At 40.2% G+C, this 18,175-nt stretch overlaps 1 protein-coding gene across 4 annotated transcripts in view; it reads left to right on the forward strand.

Annotated features, from left to right (window-relative positions):
• The first annotated feature begins 261 nt into the window (after nucleotides 1-261).
• Nucleotides 262-18,175, forward strand: part of RBM33 (RNA binding motif protein 33) — a 134,507-nt gene continuing 116,593 nt past the window's right edge. For 3 of the 4 annotated variants that reach the window (XM_032753198.2, XM_032753200.2, XM_032753201.2), the window contains exon 1: nucleotides 358-520. In XM_032753198.2, the coding sequence (XP_032609089.1) occupies nucleotides 478-520 (43 nt within the window). In that variant the 5' untranslated portion in view covers nucleotides 358-477. Of the gene's footprint in view, nucleotides 521-18,175 lie in introns of all 4 variants that reach the window. The other variant, XM_032753202.2, reaches the window with a different exon arrangement.

Consider the following 18,175-nt stretch of genomic DNA (forward strand, 5'->3'; position numbering starts at 1 on the left):
CTGCCGTAAAGCTTCGCTTTGCCGACTGCTGCAAAGCGCCTTACGACTGAACCCGGAATCGACCTACGGCCAGCAGTCGTCCCCGCCCTGCTTCAAACATTTGGGTTTCAGGAGCCGGGCGGAGGTGGCCGCCGCGTGTTTGCATTGCACGCCCACCGCCCGAAACACGGCGGCGGTCTCAGGGCTGCTGCGGCCTCAGCAGGGGCAGGCCCCGGCTCCCGCCCGCCTCCCGGCCTCCATCATCCCAGGGTGCACCGCGGCGGGCGCGGGCCCGCGGCCATGTTGCGGTAGTTTGTTGTTTTCTTCCTGCGGAGGCGAAGGGGCAGCTGTGGACCGCGAAGCGCCCGGCTTCGCCTCTGCCTCCTGCAGCCCCCTCCCTTCCCTGTCCTCCGCCACCCGTACCCAGGCCCGGACCACGCACGTCGGCCCACCAGCTGGCTTGGTGGGCGAGGCTGAAGGCCGGGCCCTGCGAGTGCCATGGCGGCCGCCCTGGGAGCGAGCGGAGGAGCTGGCGCCGGAGGTACGTGAGGCAGCCGGACTCTGGGGGCCGGGGCCAGGGCCGCGCCGCGGTGGGCGGGGGTGTCGGCCGGGGGCCTCCCCGCTTAGGAGAGGACGAGGCTCTCCCCGGCTCCGACTTTCTTTGTGTTCGGCCTATTCAGTTTTCTCCCTTGCCTTCCCTCGCTATTGTCATTCTCCCTTTCGCTCCTCCTCTCCGCTGTGCAAATCGTACTTACCTGTGAACTTCTGTGCGTCCTCTACTTTGCAAGGCTAAGTGTCAGGCCCATCTCTGGCGTTGGCGGGCTTTAAGTGCGGAAGCCGGCCTGGTGTCCTATGGCTAGGAGAGCGTCCCCCCCCCCCCCACCCCCCGCTACAGTGTCACTTAGGGAGAGCGGGGCAGGTCGCTGTAGGGTGGGTGGTTAAGATTGTGGGGCCATCCTGAGAGATTTATATTGATTTCAAGCCCATTACAAAAACATAACGAAAAGATTTACCTGTGTGAAGGAATGTGCGACAGTAGGCCATTTTGGAAAGTGAGATTTCTTGAGAAAGTCTCAATAAATGCCTGTTTTAAATTGTTTGTTGTCTAATAACCTGTTAGTGTTTTATTTGCGTCTTTGAAAAGTGAAAACGTGACACAGAAGGTTTCAGTTCCTTTGGATAGTTTCTCTTGTTTGCAAGCATAAACAATATTGATGAAACACCTATCTCTAAAAAATTGTAGGTAAACTACTTTCAGGTAAAATTACGTATCACTGGGGGTTTTAAAAACGTGTGGAGAGATACTTGAAAGTGACTTTTTAAATGATTATTTTGAAAACTTTGAAAAGATGGTAAAATATAGATAACAAAAGCATTTGGGATTAGTTCTTACCATTGAAACGTTGAAAAGCCAGTCTAGTGTATACCCGAGAAGTATTTTTTAGTAAATGCTAGCAGATGGTTACATTGCAATCATCCTGTTTAGGAATTTTGGCCCAACTGTCAAAACGTTTGCCTGACAAAATGGAAGAACAAAACTACAAAGACTAAGTGTAGGAATGTCGCTTCTGGCAATTTGGTTTGTTATATGCCACTTTTCTTTCAGTTTAAATACGTGATATTTGCGTGTTACATCTGACACTAATTAAAATTTTAAAATATATAGTTCACCTATCTTTCTGGGGGTCAGAATTACTTGTTTTATAGCATTCCCAGTGTAATCTGGGAACTCTTGGATCAACACTCTTTTCATTGGAAAGACTAAGGTGTTATTTGTATTTTTTCTCTTTTCTTTCAGTAGTGTACAGTGGAGTTTTCTAGAGGCTGAATAACATGTGAAGACGTTATGCTGATGGCTAAAGGAATATATGCTTCTGTATTCTTTTACGTTTCTCCTTTTAAATTTCTAAAACAGTAATATCACTGAATGTAATGCAGATAAACAGGCTTTTTTGGGTCTTCAATAATTTTGAGGTCAGAAGTTTTGAGAATTGCTATTTTAGAAGAATAAGTAGGCTTTATTCATGATGCTTTGGAGTTTTTCCTTCCATTTTGTCACAAGTGCCAGAGTTTCCTTTGCTCTTCAATTCAAACCAAACTCCTTGCCAAGGTTTGTGAGTTCTGTATGACTTGGTCCCTGCCTACCCCGCCAGCATGTTGTGTGATTGTTTCCCTTATCCTGGAAGTTCATCGCATGGACTGCTCCTGTCCCTGCTCTTGCCAGGGCTGTCTCCTGATCCAGTGGCTCTCACGCTCTTAAGGGAGGCTTTCCTTGAGAATTCATTCTATCTGAGGAATGTCTGTCCCTTGCTCTCGTGCCTCTCTTCTCTTCATTCTCTAGCACCGTTGTTTGTTTTCTTCAGAATGTTTATCTTAATTTGTAATTTTCTTCAGTTTTACTTGTTTTTTAAATCTGCCTCCCACAGTAGCCTGTAAACTTCATGAGGACAGAAATGCTGCCAGTTTTACCATGCATTCCACGTGTTCCTGGCAAATAGCATGTGTTCAACAAACATTTGGTGAATGAATTAAAGGATGAAATGTATTCTTTACGAATAGGAAATAATATAATTGTATTCTAAGTTATGTTAGTCATTTCCACCTGTGTAACTGATTAAATCATGTTAGCTTGGAGAAATATTTACATTGGTAATACCTTATTGAGCTATAGATAGCTTATTTGGCAGCTCAGTTCAGCATATTTTCTAGCACAGTGGCTTTCAAACTTTTTAAAATGGCAGCCACAGAAATGTGATTGACATTGATTTAGTACGTACATAAAAGTTAAAAAAAATTTCATGAACAATACTGGTCCATACTATGCCATGCACTCTAATGTTTTCTATTTCATTACAGTAAAATGCTGGTTGTGACCTAGATTAATTTCACAATCTACAAAATGTTCAAGATTGTCAGTTTGAAAATACTGATCTCCTGTATAGTAAGTGGTTAATATTTATTTAATAAAATAGATCTTGGCTATCCATAATCTGGATAGCCAAAATGGGTACAACAAAGTGTCTATAGGAGTGTTTGCTTACTTTTTACTTTTTTTTTTTTGAGACAGAGTCTTGGTGTGTTGCCCAGACTGGAGTGCAGTCGTATGATCATGGCTAATTGCAGCTTTGGCCTCCTGGGCTCAGTTGATTCTCCCACTTCAGCCTCCTTAGTATTTGGGACTGCAGGTGTGCACCACCACGCCTGGCTAATTTTTGTATTTTTTGTAGAGACAGGGTTTTGCCAAGGTGTCCAGGCAGGAACTCGGGCTCAAGTGATCTGCCCACCTCCGCCTCTCAGAGTGCGAGGATTACGTGAGCCACCATGCCCTGCCATGATACATTTCAAAGGAGTCATTTGATATTGCAGCCAAGTAGTAAGGATAGAGAAATGGAATTGCTATCCTTACTAATAGCAGAGAGAATGACAATTGTTACTTATTGGAGACTGAAAACAAAAACATAAAGGCAAAAACATGGCATTTTGGGGAAGGAACAAATAGTTTAGTGAGTTTCAAGATCTTCTAGTTCTGGTGCTTCCTTGTAAAATATAAAATAAAAAATCAGTACACAAATCGTAAAAAGCCTCCAACCTAGTGAGTGCATTATCTCACTTAAAGATTTACAACTGCATTCTTGGGCCTGAGCTAATCTGATTTTATAGGTGAGGTGAAAAAATGGGTGCTTGTAAATTTTTTGTTTTCTAGTCAATTCGTAGAAATAAAAGGTTTTAATGGAAAATTTCAAACACACCCAGTAGTAGAATAATGAACCCACATACCCATCACCTAGCATCAACATTTTGGTAATCTATTTTCATCCCCCCACCTCTACTTTTGTATATTTCAAACAAATCCCAGGCTGGTAAAATTTTAGAGCAAGATACACTGCTGGGGTGAGTTAAGACTTTAGATACTAAACCAGTTATCTTAATTTACATTTGAGAGTAAACTAGCCCAGAAAAGTTCAGCCACCTAACTGTTAAGAAAGGGAAGTAGACTCGAATTTAGGTCTTTTGACTTCTAGTTCAGTGTTCCTTCCACTGTGTCAGTGTGTAGTAAGACAGGAAAGTAAGAAGCATGGTGCAGAAGGTTTTCATTCGAAATTGTGTAAGTGAAACAAGTTTTAGTACTTCAACAGGTAAAATTTACCTGGTAGGAAATTTTTGGAGCATTTTAATCACTAATAGTGCTGATAAATGAGATGTTTTCATACTGATAATTATGTGTGTATAGCCATTTAATTCTTTATTTTTCCTTCAAGAAAATCTTTCATGCTTAATTTCTTAGCTTCAATCAAGAGAGTTTGAGGAATGGGGAAAGAATAGCCTTTCTCATTTCAGCCATGAGTACTTTTAGCATTTCGTGTAGGGCAGGTGTACTAATGACAAAGTCCCTTAGGTCATATCTGGGGATATAATTTTTGAATGGCAGTTTGAAATATTTCATCCTATCACCTTCTGGCTTCCATAGTTTCTGATGAGAAATTGACTGTTAATCTTATGCAGGATCCTTTGTACATGACATGTCACTTCTCTCTTGGTGTATTGAAGATTGTCTTTGTCTTTGGCTTTTGATAGTGTGATCATAATGTGTCTCTGTGTGGGTCTCCAGATTTATCCTGCTTGGAGTGGTGAGCTTCTTGAATACGTAGGTTCATGTCTTTCACCAAATTTGGAAGCCTTTTATTTTTTTCTCCAATTCTTTTTCCTGCTACTTTGTTTTCTCCTTTTGGGACTCCCATAATGCATAGATTGGTACTTCTAATGATGTCCCCCTGTTTTTTAAGGCTCTGCTTATTTTTCCCCTGCTCCTTAGACTGGATTATTTCAATATTTTCCTGTTTCTTCACCTATAGCACCCTTGTTTTCTTCAGAACGTTTATCTCAGTTTGTAATTTTCTTTAGTTATTTACTTGGTTTTTAAATCTGCCTCCCACATAAGCCTGTAAGCCTCATGAGGACAAAAAATGCTGTCTGTTTTACCATGCATTCCAAATGTTCCTGGCACATAGCATGTGTTAAATATTTGGTGAATGAATTAAAGAATGACATGTTTTCTGTATGAATCTGAAAAAATATCTATAATTGGCATCCTAATTTATGTTAGTCAATTCCACATGATTTACCTGTGTGACTGATTAAATCATGTTAACTTGATTTTTTCGGTCCCTCAGTTTTGGGACTGAAAATTGGACATTTTAGATATTGTGATGTGGAAATTTTGGAAGTCAGAATGTCCCCCCTTTTCTGGGTTTGCTATTTCTTGTTGTGGGCTTCAGTTGTCTGGTTTTTTAATGACTTGCCAAATGAAAATAGACTCTACTCCTTGTCTCCTGTGGTCACTGATGTCTCCGTTGTGTTGTATGATTGCCCAGCCAGTGATCTGATGGAGATGTCCTCAAACAGCTGGAGCTGCAAATAAAACAAAACCCAAACCAGAAAACAAACAGAAACTCCTGTGCTTACAGATGGCTGAGGTGACTTCATTGCTCATCCAGGCCACCTATAACCCCAGCCTTAGCCTCACCTTCTGCATATGCATAGCTCAAAGATCAGCCAGAGGTATAAACCTAGGGTTCTTTCGAGTTGTTTTCTGAGCATGTGCCCAGCCTTCAGCATGTGCATGGTCTTCCAGATTTCCCAGTATACATGGGAGCCCTCAACACTCTCATTCCTTCATACATTTTCCTCCTCAGCCTCTTCTTTCCCAGGCTTTTCAATTTGTGTGTTGCTTACCCTGTCCATCATCCCTTGCCCCAGGTGACCCTGGTTAGTGGATGTTTTTAAATACTTTTGACAAGCACTGCCTGGGATGCTGCTCTAGCCCTGAGAGAGTTCTGAGGGGGTGATCTCTGAGCTGATTCCTCAGAGAACCACCAGACAGGTCACAATGCACAATCACAATTTTTTGAGGACAGGTTCTTATTGACCCCTTTAGCATCACTGCACCAAGAGCACTGACTGCCATCCCCACTGCTGCCTCTGAGCTGTGAAATGCTTTCTCTGCATCTGTTGTGATTATGTGTTCTTCCCCTGTTCTTTAATCTCTTAATGTAATGTATTGATAGATTTCCAGTGCCGAACTAAGCATGCATTCTGGGGTTCAAAATCTTGATCTGCACATTTTGTTCTTTTTATTATATTGTTGGATTTCATTTTAGGATTTATCTGTGATCATAAGGGAGACTGACTTACTGTTTTCTTTCTTGGTATTTGTGTGTACATTTGTGCTATCCTTTTATTTATGATATGTTGGTTTTTAGAATGAGTTGTGAAATTTTCTGGGACGGTGTAAAAATCTGTTACTGACTGCGGAAGAACTCTTCTCCAGAGCCATTTGGGTCTGGTTCCCTTTAAAAAAGTTATCTTTTCAGTTTCCTGTATTATTATTGATTTATTTAGTTTTATAAGATGAAAAGTCAATTACGATCATTTAAATTTTCCTAGAAAAATTATTCTTTATGTTCAGATTTCCACATTGATATAGAGTTAAGCAATGCCACAGCTTCTTTTTCTGTTGTTGTTGTTGTTTTGTTTTGAGACAGAGTCTTGCTCTGTTGCCCAGGCTGGAGTGTTGTAGTGGTGTGATCTCGGCTCACTGCCACCTCCACCTCTTGGGTTAAGCGATTCTTCTGCCTCAGCCTCTCGAGTAGCTGGGATTACAGGCACATCTACCACACCCAGCTGATTTTTGTATTTTTAGTAGAGACAGGGTTTCGCCATGTTGGCCAGGCTGGTCTGGAACTCCTGACCTCAGGTGATCTGCCCGCCTTGGCCTCCCAAAGTGCCAGGATTACAGGCATGAGCCACTGCGCCTGGCCGACAGCTTCTTAAGTGTGTGTGTTGAAGGTAAATTTTTTGAGACTGAGACTCCTGAGTCTGAAGGAATTTTTAATTTTCACAACTTGATTGGTGGTTTGGTTGGGTCCAGAATTTTAGATTTGATTTTATTTTTGTAAGATTTTCGGCGGTATTGCTGTGTTTTCTGGCATCCAGATCTGCTCTTGAGAAGTTTGAGGACATTCTGATTCCTAATCATTTTTATGTGACCTTTTTTCATTCTAGAAGTTTTTAACAACATTTTCTCCTCTTTGTTTGACATTTGATCCCTTAAACTCAGCCATTTAGAAGGCTTCATGGCTAGGCCAGGAGGTGGAGGTTATAGTGAGCCGAGATCGCACCACTGCACTCCAGCCTGGGCAACAGAGGGAAACTGTCTCACCAAAAAAAAAAAAAAAAAGGGTCTAGGTTCCTGGGAAAAGAAAAATGAATGTCAGTTCCTGTAGATTTTAAGTCATGCTGGGAACATCCAGTAGGCTGAGCTCAGTTCACTTGTCTCTTCTTGGCTACCCAGGTTGATAGAGCGAGCCTTTTATAACTTCCGTAATAGGAGGGGTCCTATCTCATATCAAGCAGGACTTCTGTTATGATTGATTTTTAAACCCTGAATGAAGAAAGTTCGTTGAAAGACAAACAAATGACCAGTGAGCACTACACTTCATAAACAAAATAAAAAGTTCATTTTAGGGAGAACCTGTCCTGGGGCCCATGTAACATAGGAGATTTTTAAAACAGTGACTACAAATTATTTCTAAAGCAACATGGTATAGGAACGCTTCCTGAAAATTTGGCTTGGCTATTCAGAACTTAGTAGTTATGCTGTAAGGCTTATATGTTCACTTCGAAAGTTATTGGACATTACCTGATTCCTAGTTAATATTTAAATAAAGGATCTGGATTTCCTCATCTATAAAATAAGGAATTTTGACTATTAGTGATTTGGACTAGGAACATATTACACATGAGTGTGATATTGAGGAAAAAGAAGGTTGAGAACCTTTGGAATACAAAGGTCAGCAAACTTTTTCTGTGAAGGGTCAGATAGTAAGTATTTTAGGCTTTGCAGGGCAGATGAGTTTTGTTGCAAGCGCTGAACTCTGCCGTTTACCTTGAAAGCAGCCATAGACAATATATGCCTGAATTGGAATAGCCGTGTTCCATTAAAAGCTTATTTACATAGGTGAGTAGTAGCTAAATTTGGGCAGAAACAGGTGGCAGGCCCTACTTGGCCCATGGGCTTTGGTTTGCTGACCCTTAGATAATTGCTAGAACCCTATCCCAAGCTAGTAGTCTATGTGGTATCTCATCCAAGTCCAGGATTCTGGAAAAGAAGAAGAAATAGAATGGTAAGTAAAAGTTTGTGTTAACTGTAGATGTCTGATTGCTGCATGGTAGAGAATTGTAGAAATCTAGTAGATATCTTCAGTCTTGAAGGAAAATTGATTCCCCTATTAAAATGGAATGTCTTGTACAAGTTTAGACCTTAGAAGGAGATTTTCCAGGTAAGGAGGGCATTGACCTCTTTCGTTTTGCTCAGTTAATATTTTACCCCTTGGCTTTCATGGATGTGCTGTTCCTCCTTTAAAGTTCTGGACTAATGTGGACACATTTTTTCTTCTTGGTTCTGTTTAATATGACTGTTATGAACTGGAACTTTAAAAAGTATTTGTATTCTAAAGGAAAACAGAGGGAAATGACTCAGAATATGTTAAGAATACAAACAGGCTGTACAGGGTTCTTGTGTTAGCTTGCCCTGTAAGATTTTGAGTCATTATTTCACTTAGCGTAATGTCTTCAAGATTCATCAGTGTTGTAGCATGTGTCAGAACTTCCTTTTCAAGGCTAAATAATATTCCATTATATATCTATACTATTTTTTTTAAAACCATATATCCTTCAGTAGACACTTGAGTTGCTTCCACCTTTTGGTTATTGTAAATAATACCAATAGGAACTTGAGTATATTAATACCTCTTCAAGTGCCTGCTTTCAGTTCTTTTGAGCGTATACCCAGAAATGGAATTGCCACACCAGTCCTTGGATTTAGAGGCCAGTCTTAATCCAGAGTGACTCATTTTAACTAATTATATCTGCATAGGTTCCGTTTCTAAATAAGGCCACATTCGGAGGTTCTGGTGGACATGCCCTTTTGGGGGATGCTGTGGTATGATAAAAAATGAATATTTTTTTCTGCCCTGGTTACCTCGGCAGAACTTTGGAAACCCTTTGAATTTACTGTCTTTTCTATGCTAATGAGATGGCTTATAGCGGGGGTGGGGGCCCTGGATAGCTTTGGGGTGGGAGCTTGTCAGAAAAACTAACCCCATGTTAAGAGGGTTAGAACGTTCAGGCTCAACCCCCAGCCTCCCTTGAGGGGAGAGGGGCTGGAGATTGGTTGTAATCACCATTAGTCAGTGATTTAATCGTCAGGTTTAGGGAGCGTCTGAGTTGGTGAGCACCTCCTCGTGCTAGGAGGGTGGTGCACCCTGACTCTTCAGACTAGCCCTATGTACCTCTTCATCTGGCTCTTCATTTGTATCCTTTATAATAAACTGTAACAGTAAGTACAGTGTTTTTCTGAGTCCTGTGAATTGTTATAGCAGTCGGGGGGAGGTGTGATAACCCCAGAATTTGTAGACCTCAGCCAGGGAGAAGTGTGAGTAGCCTGGGCACCTCATTGCAGTTGGCATCTGAAGTGGGGCAGCCTTGTGAAACTGAGCCCTTAACCTGTGGGGCCTGCCCTAACTCCAGATGATTAGTATTAGGATTGAATGGAATTGTTGGTATTGCAGTATGATTGTGCAATTTAATACAGTCAGCAAGTCAAACTTTTAAAAAATATTGCAAAAGATGCGTGAGTGAAGTGTAATAATACACATGCAGCATTTTAAAAACCAAACTCATTAACTTCTACCTCACCCTCAAACAAACCAGCACATCTATCCATCAATCCACAGCTAATCCAGATTCAAAATACTGATGTTTTCATTGACTTCTCCTTCCTTATTATATTCAGTTAGTCAACATGCCTTGGAATTTCTAAATTGACAGTTTCTAGTTCATGCATTTGTCTTATTCTCCCTTCTGTTTCTTCACTGTGATGCTAACCACATTTTTTTTCCTAATGGTTGGTTTGTAGTTATTTTGTTTTACCATCGTTTATGTTTTATCGATTAATTAGTTCTTGCTTCTTGCTACTAGATTACCCTTTCTAAACTGAGGTTGTGTTGCATATGAAGTATAGATTTCTTATGTTGCTTTTCTAGTAATGCCGCCAATCTTTACCACCTTTTCTTTCTGACTACTTCTCTCTGTGAGTGTGCTTTCAACTTACCTGAACTCCTTGCTGTGCTCTAGGCTTGTGGAACTCAGCCTCTGTGCTGTTATTTCCCTGGAATGCCCATCTAACTTGACAAAAATGTAGTCATTCTCAGCCTTCATCTCAGTTGTTACCTAGTGTGTCAAACCAAACTTGATTTTCCCCAGCCCTCATTGCATTGTATATATTTTTTGGAATCTTTACTCAAATTTCAGTCATTCCATTAATTTAAATTTATTTGCTTTTTTGCTGATAAATTTACATAATATGAAATTTAATACTTCATTAAAAATATTATATATTGTCCTGTTTTAATAATTTTATTTGTCCCCACATTATATGTTGACATGTGTGCACAGATAAACATTGGTGGTGATGTTCTCCTAGTTTTACAATTGTTTTTATCAGAGAAATTTGGGATGATTTTACTATCTTTGTGCTTTTAGGTATTGCAGTAATATTTCATAATGATCATGTATTAGTCTGGTATAGATAATCAAGCTATTACTCTAATAAATTAGTTTTTTAAAAGTTTAAGGAAGAATAAAGAAGACCATAAATCCATAATTAATTCTGTGTGAACAGATAACTACCATGATAACAGTTTGGCTTATATCCTGGGCACACGTGTACACATATGTTTTACATACATAGTGGCCATACCATATTGTATGATATTGGAGAATTCCCCCCATTATATTATTGGGGATATTTTTTCATGTCAGGAAACATAGTTTGACTTTAAAATTCTTATTGCTGCCTAATGTGTAACTACATGACTGTACTTTTATTTGACCTCTCTGCTCTGGCTTTTTTTTGTTGGGCATTTGGTTTATTTCTACTTTTTCCTATTAATAAAACACTTCTTGATGAACATCCTTGTACATATTACCTTTGTTCACTAAATGATGAACAGTATTTCTCAGTCTTGGGAGTCCCCGAGACTATGTCAGAGTGTCTGTGAAGTGAGACTATTTTCTTGACGGTATTGAAGGCTGTTTGCCTTTTTTTACTGTGCTGACAATTGCATCAACGTTGCAAAAGTAATGGTGGGTACATTCTCTGGTATTTTAACATGAATTAAGGCAGTGGCAATTATTTATTTTATTAAATCTTGATCCTAGAGTGCATTTAAAAAATCTTTGTGACAAGTAGGGAGCATATGCATAAAGGACTTCTGTTTCATACTGAAGTAAAACAGTTGTCTTCAGGAAAAGTACCTGTCCAGCTGGCACGGTAGTGTGCACCTGTATTCTCAGCTACTTGGAGGCTGAGGCAGGAAGCTCACTTGAACCCAGGAGTTCAGTCCAGTCTGGGTAACATTGCAAGACCCCGTTTCTTAAAAAAATAAAAAATAAAAAAGGTACTTGTTCAATTTAATTGTGAGCTGAGCTAGCTTTTCTTACTTCTTCTATAGAATATCATTTTTACTTGAAAGGACAATTGACAGACTGTGGTTATTCAGATTTTAGTGCTTGGCAGATACATTCTTGAAAATGAAGTGAGCCTGTCACTTCAAGTAAAACAGTGGACATTATTTGTTGCCAATGATAATATGTAAGCTTTCAGACAAAAATGAGAATTTTGGAATACTTATATTTGATATTGTGAGCTTGAAAACTTCCCAGCACTTGAAGACTTTCCTGATGAGATTGGTGATGTTGTTAACCAGTGTGATTTTGTATGTTGGATAATGAAATGTGTTAGCATTTGGAGTACTACATAAATCGGGGAACCAATATTTTCAAAATGACCACTGCATGGTGGCACAAAATCATGGTTAAAGATCCAATAACAGTGCAAGACACGCTTGGACTTTAACATAACAGGGTATGAAATATTCATTGCTGTGGCTTCAGATTCTGCATTGCAGCCAATCTTTAAGAAATGGCCACTTTTTGATTATTAATGTAGTATCGAAGAATATCTAAAATTGTTTGAAAAGACAGTACTTCTTTTTACAACTACGTATTTATTTGGAGTCAGATTTCTTTCATGTATTTCAGTCAAAAAACATTGAGCGAGACTCTGTCAAAGGAAAAATATCTATCTATCTATCTATCTATCTATCTATCTGTCTATCTATCTATCTCACAAAAGATTGAATGCAGAAGCAGATAGAAGAATTCAGCTGTTTTCTACAAAGTCAGACATTAAAGAGTTTTGGAAAACTAAAAAATATTTGTTTTATAGACTTTTTGTCATTAAAATATGTTGCATTAACATGTAATACTGGTTTGTTTCTTAAGTTTTACTCTGACTATTCTTTTTAAAATTATGGTCAGCCCAGTTTGTACCAGCTGACCCTTACCTCATTTCCCGTCTTTACCCTTCTGCTCTAGTCTTTTCCAATAAAGGCCTTAAGTTATATACCATATATTAGTTTGTTGGGATTACTATTTGTCTTTTCTTACTGGAATGTAACCTACACAGGGTGAAGGGTTTTTTTTTTGTCTTGTATGTCAGTTGTCTAGAACAGTGCCTGGCATATATGTGGTCAAGAAATAGTTGTCAAGTGAAGGATACAGGTTTCATGACTCTTCAGTTGTATTCATATTTTTTGCTTATCTTGCATTCTCTGATTTTGGAATGATTTCAACAGCCGCTTTCCTTAGCTATTTTATGTTATCTCTCCTTTGGGAAAATACTTTAATTATTTTTGATGATCCTGGCCTCTAATTTTGGCTTTTGTGGATTTAACTCTGAAATTTCCAGAAAGTGCTATGTAGCACGATGGCAGTTAAATTTCCCTCTGGAGTGCCTGCGCTGATGCACAGTGTGAGATGAACACAGGGATTCTTAACCCTAGCTGTCCATCAGAATTAGTGGGAGCTTTAAAAAGCAAAAAGAGCCCACTGAATCAAAAATCAGTGAGGAGGCCAAGGATTATATACTTGTTAACAAGGTTTCTAGGTGATTGTTATTAGCTAGCCTGGCAGAATTAGATGCTCTTTTTTTTTTCATTTTTTCTTATTTTGGTCTCACTGTTTTGTCCAGGCTGGAGTGCAGTGGCCATGCACAGGCATGAGCATGGCACACTACAGCTTCAAATTTCTGACCTCAAGCAATCCTCCCTTCTCAGGCTCCCAAGTAGTTAGGGCAACAGGCTCCAGCCACTGCACCCAGTGGATGCTCTAATTAATTAGCAATGTCTGCCATGGATGATTGTGATTAAGTACTAATTCCTTCGCTGTGTCTTAATGAGAAAAAAGCCACAAGCTAAATTTTTACCTTATAAAATATTGGGACTTTGCTTCTGTTTTCATAGATAGGGAATGCTCCTTGTTTTCATGAAGCATGAATTTTGATATTTTTAAATTCATTAAGAACTATTTTTTGGCCTAACATATATCAGGGACAGTGCATCCTGTACATTTAAAAATAATGTATATTTTGCACTTGTTGGTCCATGTACCCTGTATTGTCTGTTAGGTCTAGTTGATTTATAGTATTTGAGTCCTTTATATCCTTATTAATCTTTTACCTGGATTTCATATTTGTTGAGAGTGGGGTGTTGAATTTTCTAAGTATTAATGTAGAGCAGTCTCTTTCTGCCTTCATTTTTGTCAACATTTGCTATGTCAATTTTGGTGTTCTCTTTCAGTGCATATATGTTTATAATTGTTATATCTTGAGGAATTGACCCTTTGATCGGTATACAGTATTCTTTCTTTTTGAAACAATTTTGGATTTAAAAATATTTTATCTGATATTAGTGTAACTTTGCCAGCTGTCTTTTGGTTAGTATTTGCATGAAATATCTTTTTCCATCCTTTCACTTTCAATTTATTAGTGTCTTTGGGTCTAAAGTGAGTCTCTAATAGGCAGCATATAGTTGGATTTTTTTTTTTTTTTGAGACGGAGTCTCGCACTGTTGCCCAGGCTGGAGTGCAGGGGCGTGATCTGGGCCCACTGCAACCTCCGCCTCCCGGGTTCAAGTGATTCTCCTGCCTCAGTCTCCTGAGTACCTGGGATAACAGGCGCTCGCCACCAAGCCCGGCTAATTTTTGTATTTATAGTAGAGACGGGGTTTCACCATCTTGGTCAGGTTGGTCTCAAACTCCTGACCTTGTGATCCACCTGCCTTGGTCTCCCAAAGTGCTGGGATTATAGGCGTGAGCCACCGCGCCCGGCCACTTGTTTGTTTTTAATCTCTCTGCCAGTCTGTGATGTGACAGAAGGTAGTCAAGTGGGAAATGCCAGATGCCGGTCCTTCCAGTGGAACAACTATTGACTTGGCAAGAACTGTTGGAAGCAGCCGTTTTGGAACTTTAGAACCTAACATTGGTTTTCATCACTGATGGGCTGGTACAGAGGCTTTCTCTGTTAGTTTCATCCCCCTCCGCTGAAGCAGTTTCTCCTTCAGCTTTGTTCATTTTTCCTTTTTATTGGATGCAGGCATTTAAGGAAATCTACCAGGTCACTGGTTGATTAGGGAGATAACAGAAGAGAGACTTCAGTGACCACACTTAAGGAATATAATAAATAGTAGTTTTAAAAAGCCATTAAACAAATAGCAACCTTCATTGTGTAACAGCAGCAACTCTGGGGAAGGAGAATCTGGTTTCTAGAGTTACTACATTGCAATGTACAGAATATCCAGTTTTAAATAGTAAATAGTAAATAAAATACTATATTGTATAGAAAGAAGCCTGAAAGTATGGCCCATTCATAGGAGAAAAAGAAATAGAAACCACAAGGATACCTAGACGTTGGATTTACTAGACAGATGCTTTAACCTTCTTAAATATGCTTAACGTGCTTTAGGAAACTGTGAACCAAAAAAACTAAAGGAAATCTGGAGAATGATACATGAAGAAGTAGAGAATATTAATAAAGAAATTATTAGAAGGAAACAACTTCTGGAACTTTAAAGTACAGTAGCTAAAGTAAGCTCTTTAGAGGGGATCAGTAGCAGATTTGAGCAAGCAGAAGAATCAGCAAACATGAAGGTCAATTGAGATGATCCGTTGGAAGAGCAGAACGACAAAACAATGCATAAAAATGAACAGTCTAAAGGACCTATGGGACACCACCAAGTGTACTTGTATACACTTAGGAGACCCACGAGAGCAAGAAATTGACAGAAAAAAAATTTGAGGAAATAATGGCTGAAAATTGCCAAATTCATATACAAATATATAGCTAAAAGACAGGAATCTGTACATCCAAGTACACCACACACTGGATATATTAAAACAACAGAAATTTATTCATAGGTCAGGAGACCAGAAGTCCGTATTAATGTGCCAGCAGGGCCACACTCCCTGTGAAGCCTCTAGGGGAGAATCCTTTGCCTCTTCCAGCTTTTGTTGGCTTCCTGCATTCCTTGGCTTATGGCAGCATAACTCAAGTCTTTGGCTTCACGTGACCTTTCTCCTCTGTGTGTGTCTATTTGTCCCCAAATCTCCCTCTCCTTATGTAGACATCAGTCATCATTGAATTTAGTGCCCTCTTTAATATCCAGTGTGATCTCATCCGAACTTGATTACATCGGTAAATAGCTTTTTCAGTTTTAGAGACAGGGGCTTGTTCTTTTGCCCAGGCTAGACTACAGTGAGTCAGTCATAGCTGACTACACCCTCTGCTTCCTGGGCTCAAGCAGTCCTCCTGCTGCAACCTCCTGAATGGCTGAGACTACAGGTGTGCACCACCACACCCAGCTAAGTTTTAAAGTTTTTTGTAGAGGTAGGATCTGGATATATTGCCCAGGCTGGTCTTGAACTGCTGGCCTCAAGCGACTACCTTGGCCTCCCAAAGTGTTGGGATTACAGGCATGAGTCACTATGCGTGGCCTTGTTTCTAAAAAAATCACATTCACAGGTGGCAGAAAGAGGGGTAAGACTTAAGCATATAGTTTTGGGGGATGCAATTCAACCAGTTATAAGCAGTTCTGCTAACAACAAATTTCTTCATGTTTTGTTCATCTGTGAATGTCTTTATGAAAGATCATGTTGGTGGATTTAGGACTCTTTCTTTGAGCACTTTGAATAGGTCATCTTACTGCCTCTGGCTACTTCTGTTTTGATGAGAATCAACTATTGCAGTTCCATTGTAGGTGATGAGTCATTTTTGTCTTGGTGCTTTCAAGGTTTTTTCTGTGTCTTTGGCTTTGAAACATTTTGACTACGTTGTGTGTGTTTGTAAATCGTTGAGTTTATCATCATTTGAGTTTGTTGAGCCTCCTGGATGTATAGATAAATATTTTCCAGTACATTTTGGAAGTTGTCAGCCATTATTTCTTTGAGTATTTTTTCCTACTCCTGTCTGTCCTCTCCTTCTGGTGCTCCCATTACACGTATATTATTGTGCCTCCTGATGGCCCCACATTTCTTTGAGGCTGTGTTCGGTTTTGATTTTCTGATTTCTATTCTTTGGATTATGTCATCTCTGTTATCTGTTTTCAAGTTTACTAATTCTTCTGCTAGTTCACATCTACTACTGAGCCCCTCTAATGAACTCATTTTAGTTATTTTTCAATTTCAGAATTTCTATTTGGTTTTTAAAAAATAATTTCTGTCTCTGTGTGTGTGTATACATATATATGTGTGTGTATATGTGTGTGTATATATACACACACACATATATACACACATATATATTTATTTTTGTTTTTTGGGGGGACGGAGACCCACTCTGTCGCCAGGCTGGAATGCAGTGGTGCAATGTCTGCTCACTGCAATCTCCGCCTCCCCGGTTCAAGCCATTCTCCTGCCTCAGCCTCCCGAGTAGCTGGGATTACAGGCATGCATTACCACACCCACCTAATTTTTGTACTTTTAGTAGAGACAAGTTTCACCATGTTGGCCAGCATGGTCTCATGATCCCCCTGCCTTGGCCTCCCAAAGTGGTTTTTTTTTTTTTTTCCCTAGACAGAGTCTTGCTCTGTGGCCCAGGCTGGAGTGCAGTGGTGTGGTCTCGGCTCCCTGCAACCTTTGCCTCCTGGGTTCAAGCAATTCTCTTGCCTCAGTCTCCCGAGTAGCTGGGATTACAGATGTGTGCCATCACATCTTTTGTAGTTTTAGTAGAGATGGAGTTTTGCCATGTTGGCCAGGCTGGTCTCGAACTCCTGACCTCAAGTGATCCACCTGCCTTGGCCTCCCAAAGTGCTGGGATTACAGGTGTGAGCCACTGCACCTGTCCTCTTTATTCATATTCTTTATTTGACCTGATACTGTCATCATATTTTCTTTTGGGTTTTTGATCATGGTTTCATTTAATTCTTTGAACTTATTTATAATGACTACTTACAGATCTTTTTCTATGAAATCTGATGCCTGGTCCTCTCACCTGCAGTTTATGTTGCCTGCTTTTTGTTGTCGTTGGATTATAGGTTATACCTTCTTGTTTCTTCCATATCTTGTAATTTTTTGTTGAAGTCTGGACATTTTAGATAATACATTGTAGCAACTCTGGGTGCTGGTCTCCCTGTTCTCCCACCCCTGGGCTTATTACTGTTATTTGCTTCTTTACTCCTTTGTTGACTGGCTGGGTTATTTTAATGAAGTGCTCACCCCTCCCCTGAAGCTTCTGATGTTGCTCTGCAGTGACCACAGCCTTGGGCATGCCCAGTTACCCTGGGATGGTTGTCATGGCTTTGATTGTCTCTCTCTGAGCACACCTTCTGTAATGCTCTGGGGTGTAAATTGCTTTATAAATTGAGCCCATCACATTCAGGCTCCTTTGAATGGATACTGTCCATGGTTCATGTTTGAGATTTGTTCTGACCCAAGCAGAGGCCCCCTCCTCACCTGTCTGTGTCCCCATTTCTTTTTTTTTTTTTTTTTTTTTTGAGACAGAGTCTCGCTCTGTCACCCAGGCTGGAGTGCAGTGGCGCAATCTCGGCTCACTGCAAGCTCGGCCTCCCGGGTTCACGCCATTCTCCTGCCTCAGCCTCTCCGAGTAGCTGGGACTACAGGCGCCCGCCACCACGCCCGGCTAATTTTTTGTATTTTTAGTAGAGACGAGGTTTCACCGTGGTCTCGATCTCCTGACCTCGTGATCCGCCCGCCTCGGCCTCCCAAAGTGCTGGGATTACAA

Source organism: Hylobates moloch, unplaced genomic scaffold (genome assembly GCF_009828535.3).
Source record: "Hylobates moloch isolate HMO894 unplaced genomic scaffold, HMol_V3 SCAFFOLD_1, whole genome shotgun sequence".
In the NCBI taxonomy this organism is placed as follows: domain Eukaryota; kingdom Metazoa; phylum Chordata; class Mammalia; order Primates; family Hylobatidae; genus Hylobates; species Hylobates moloch.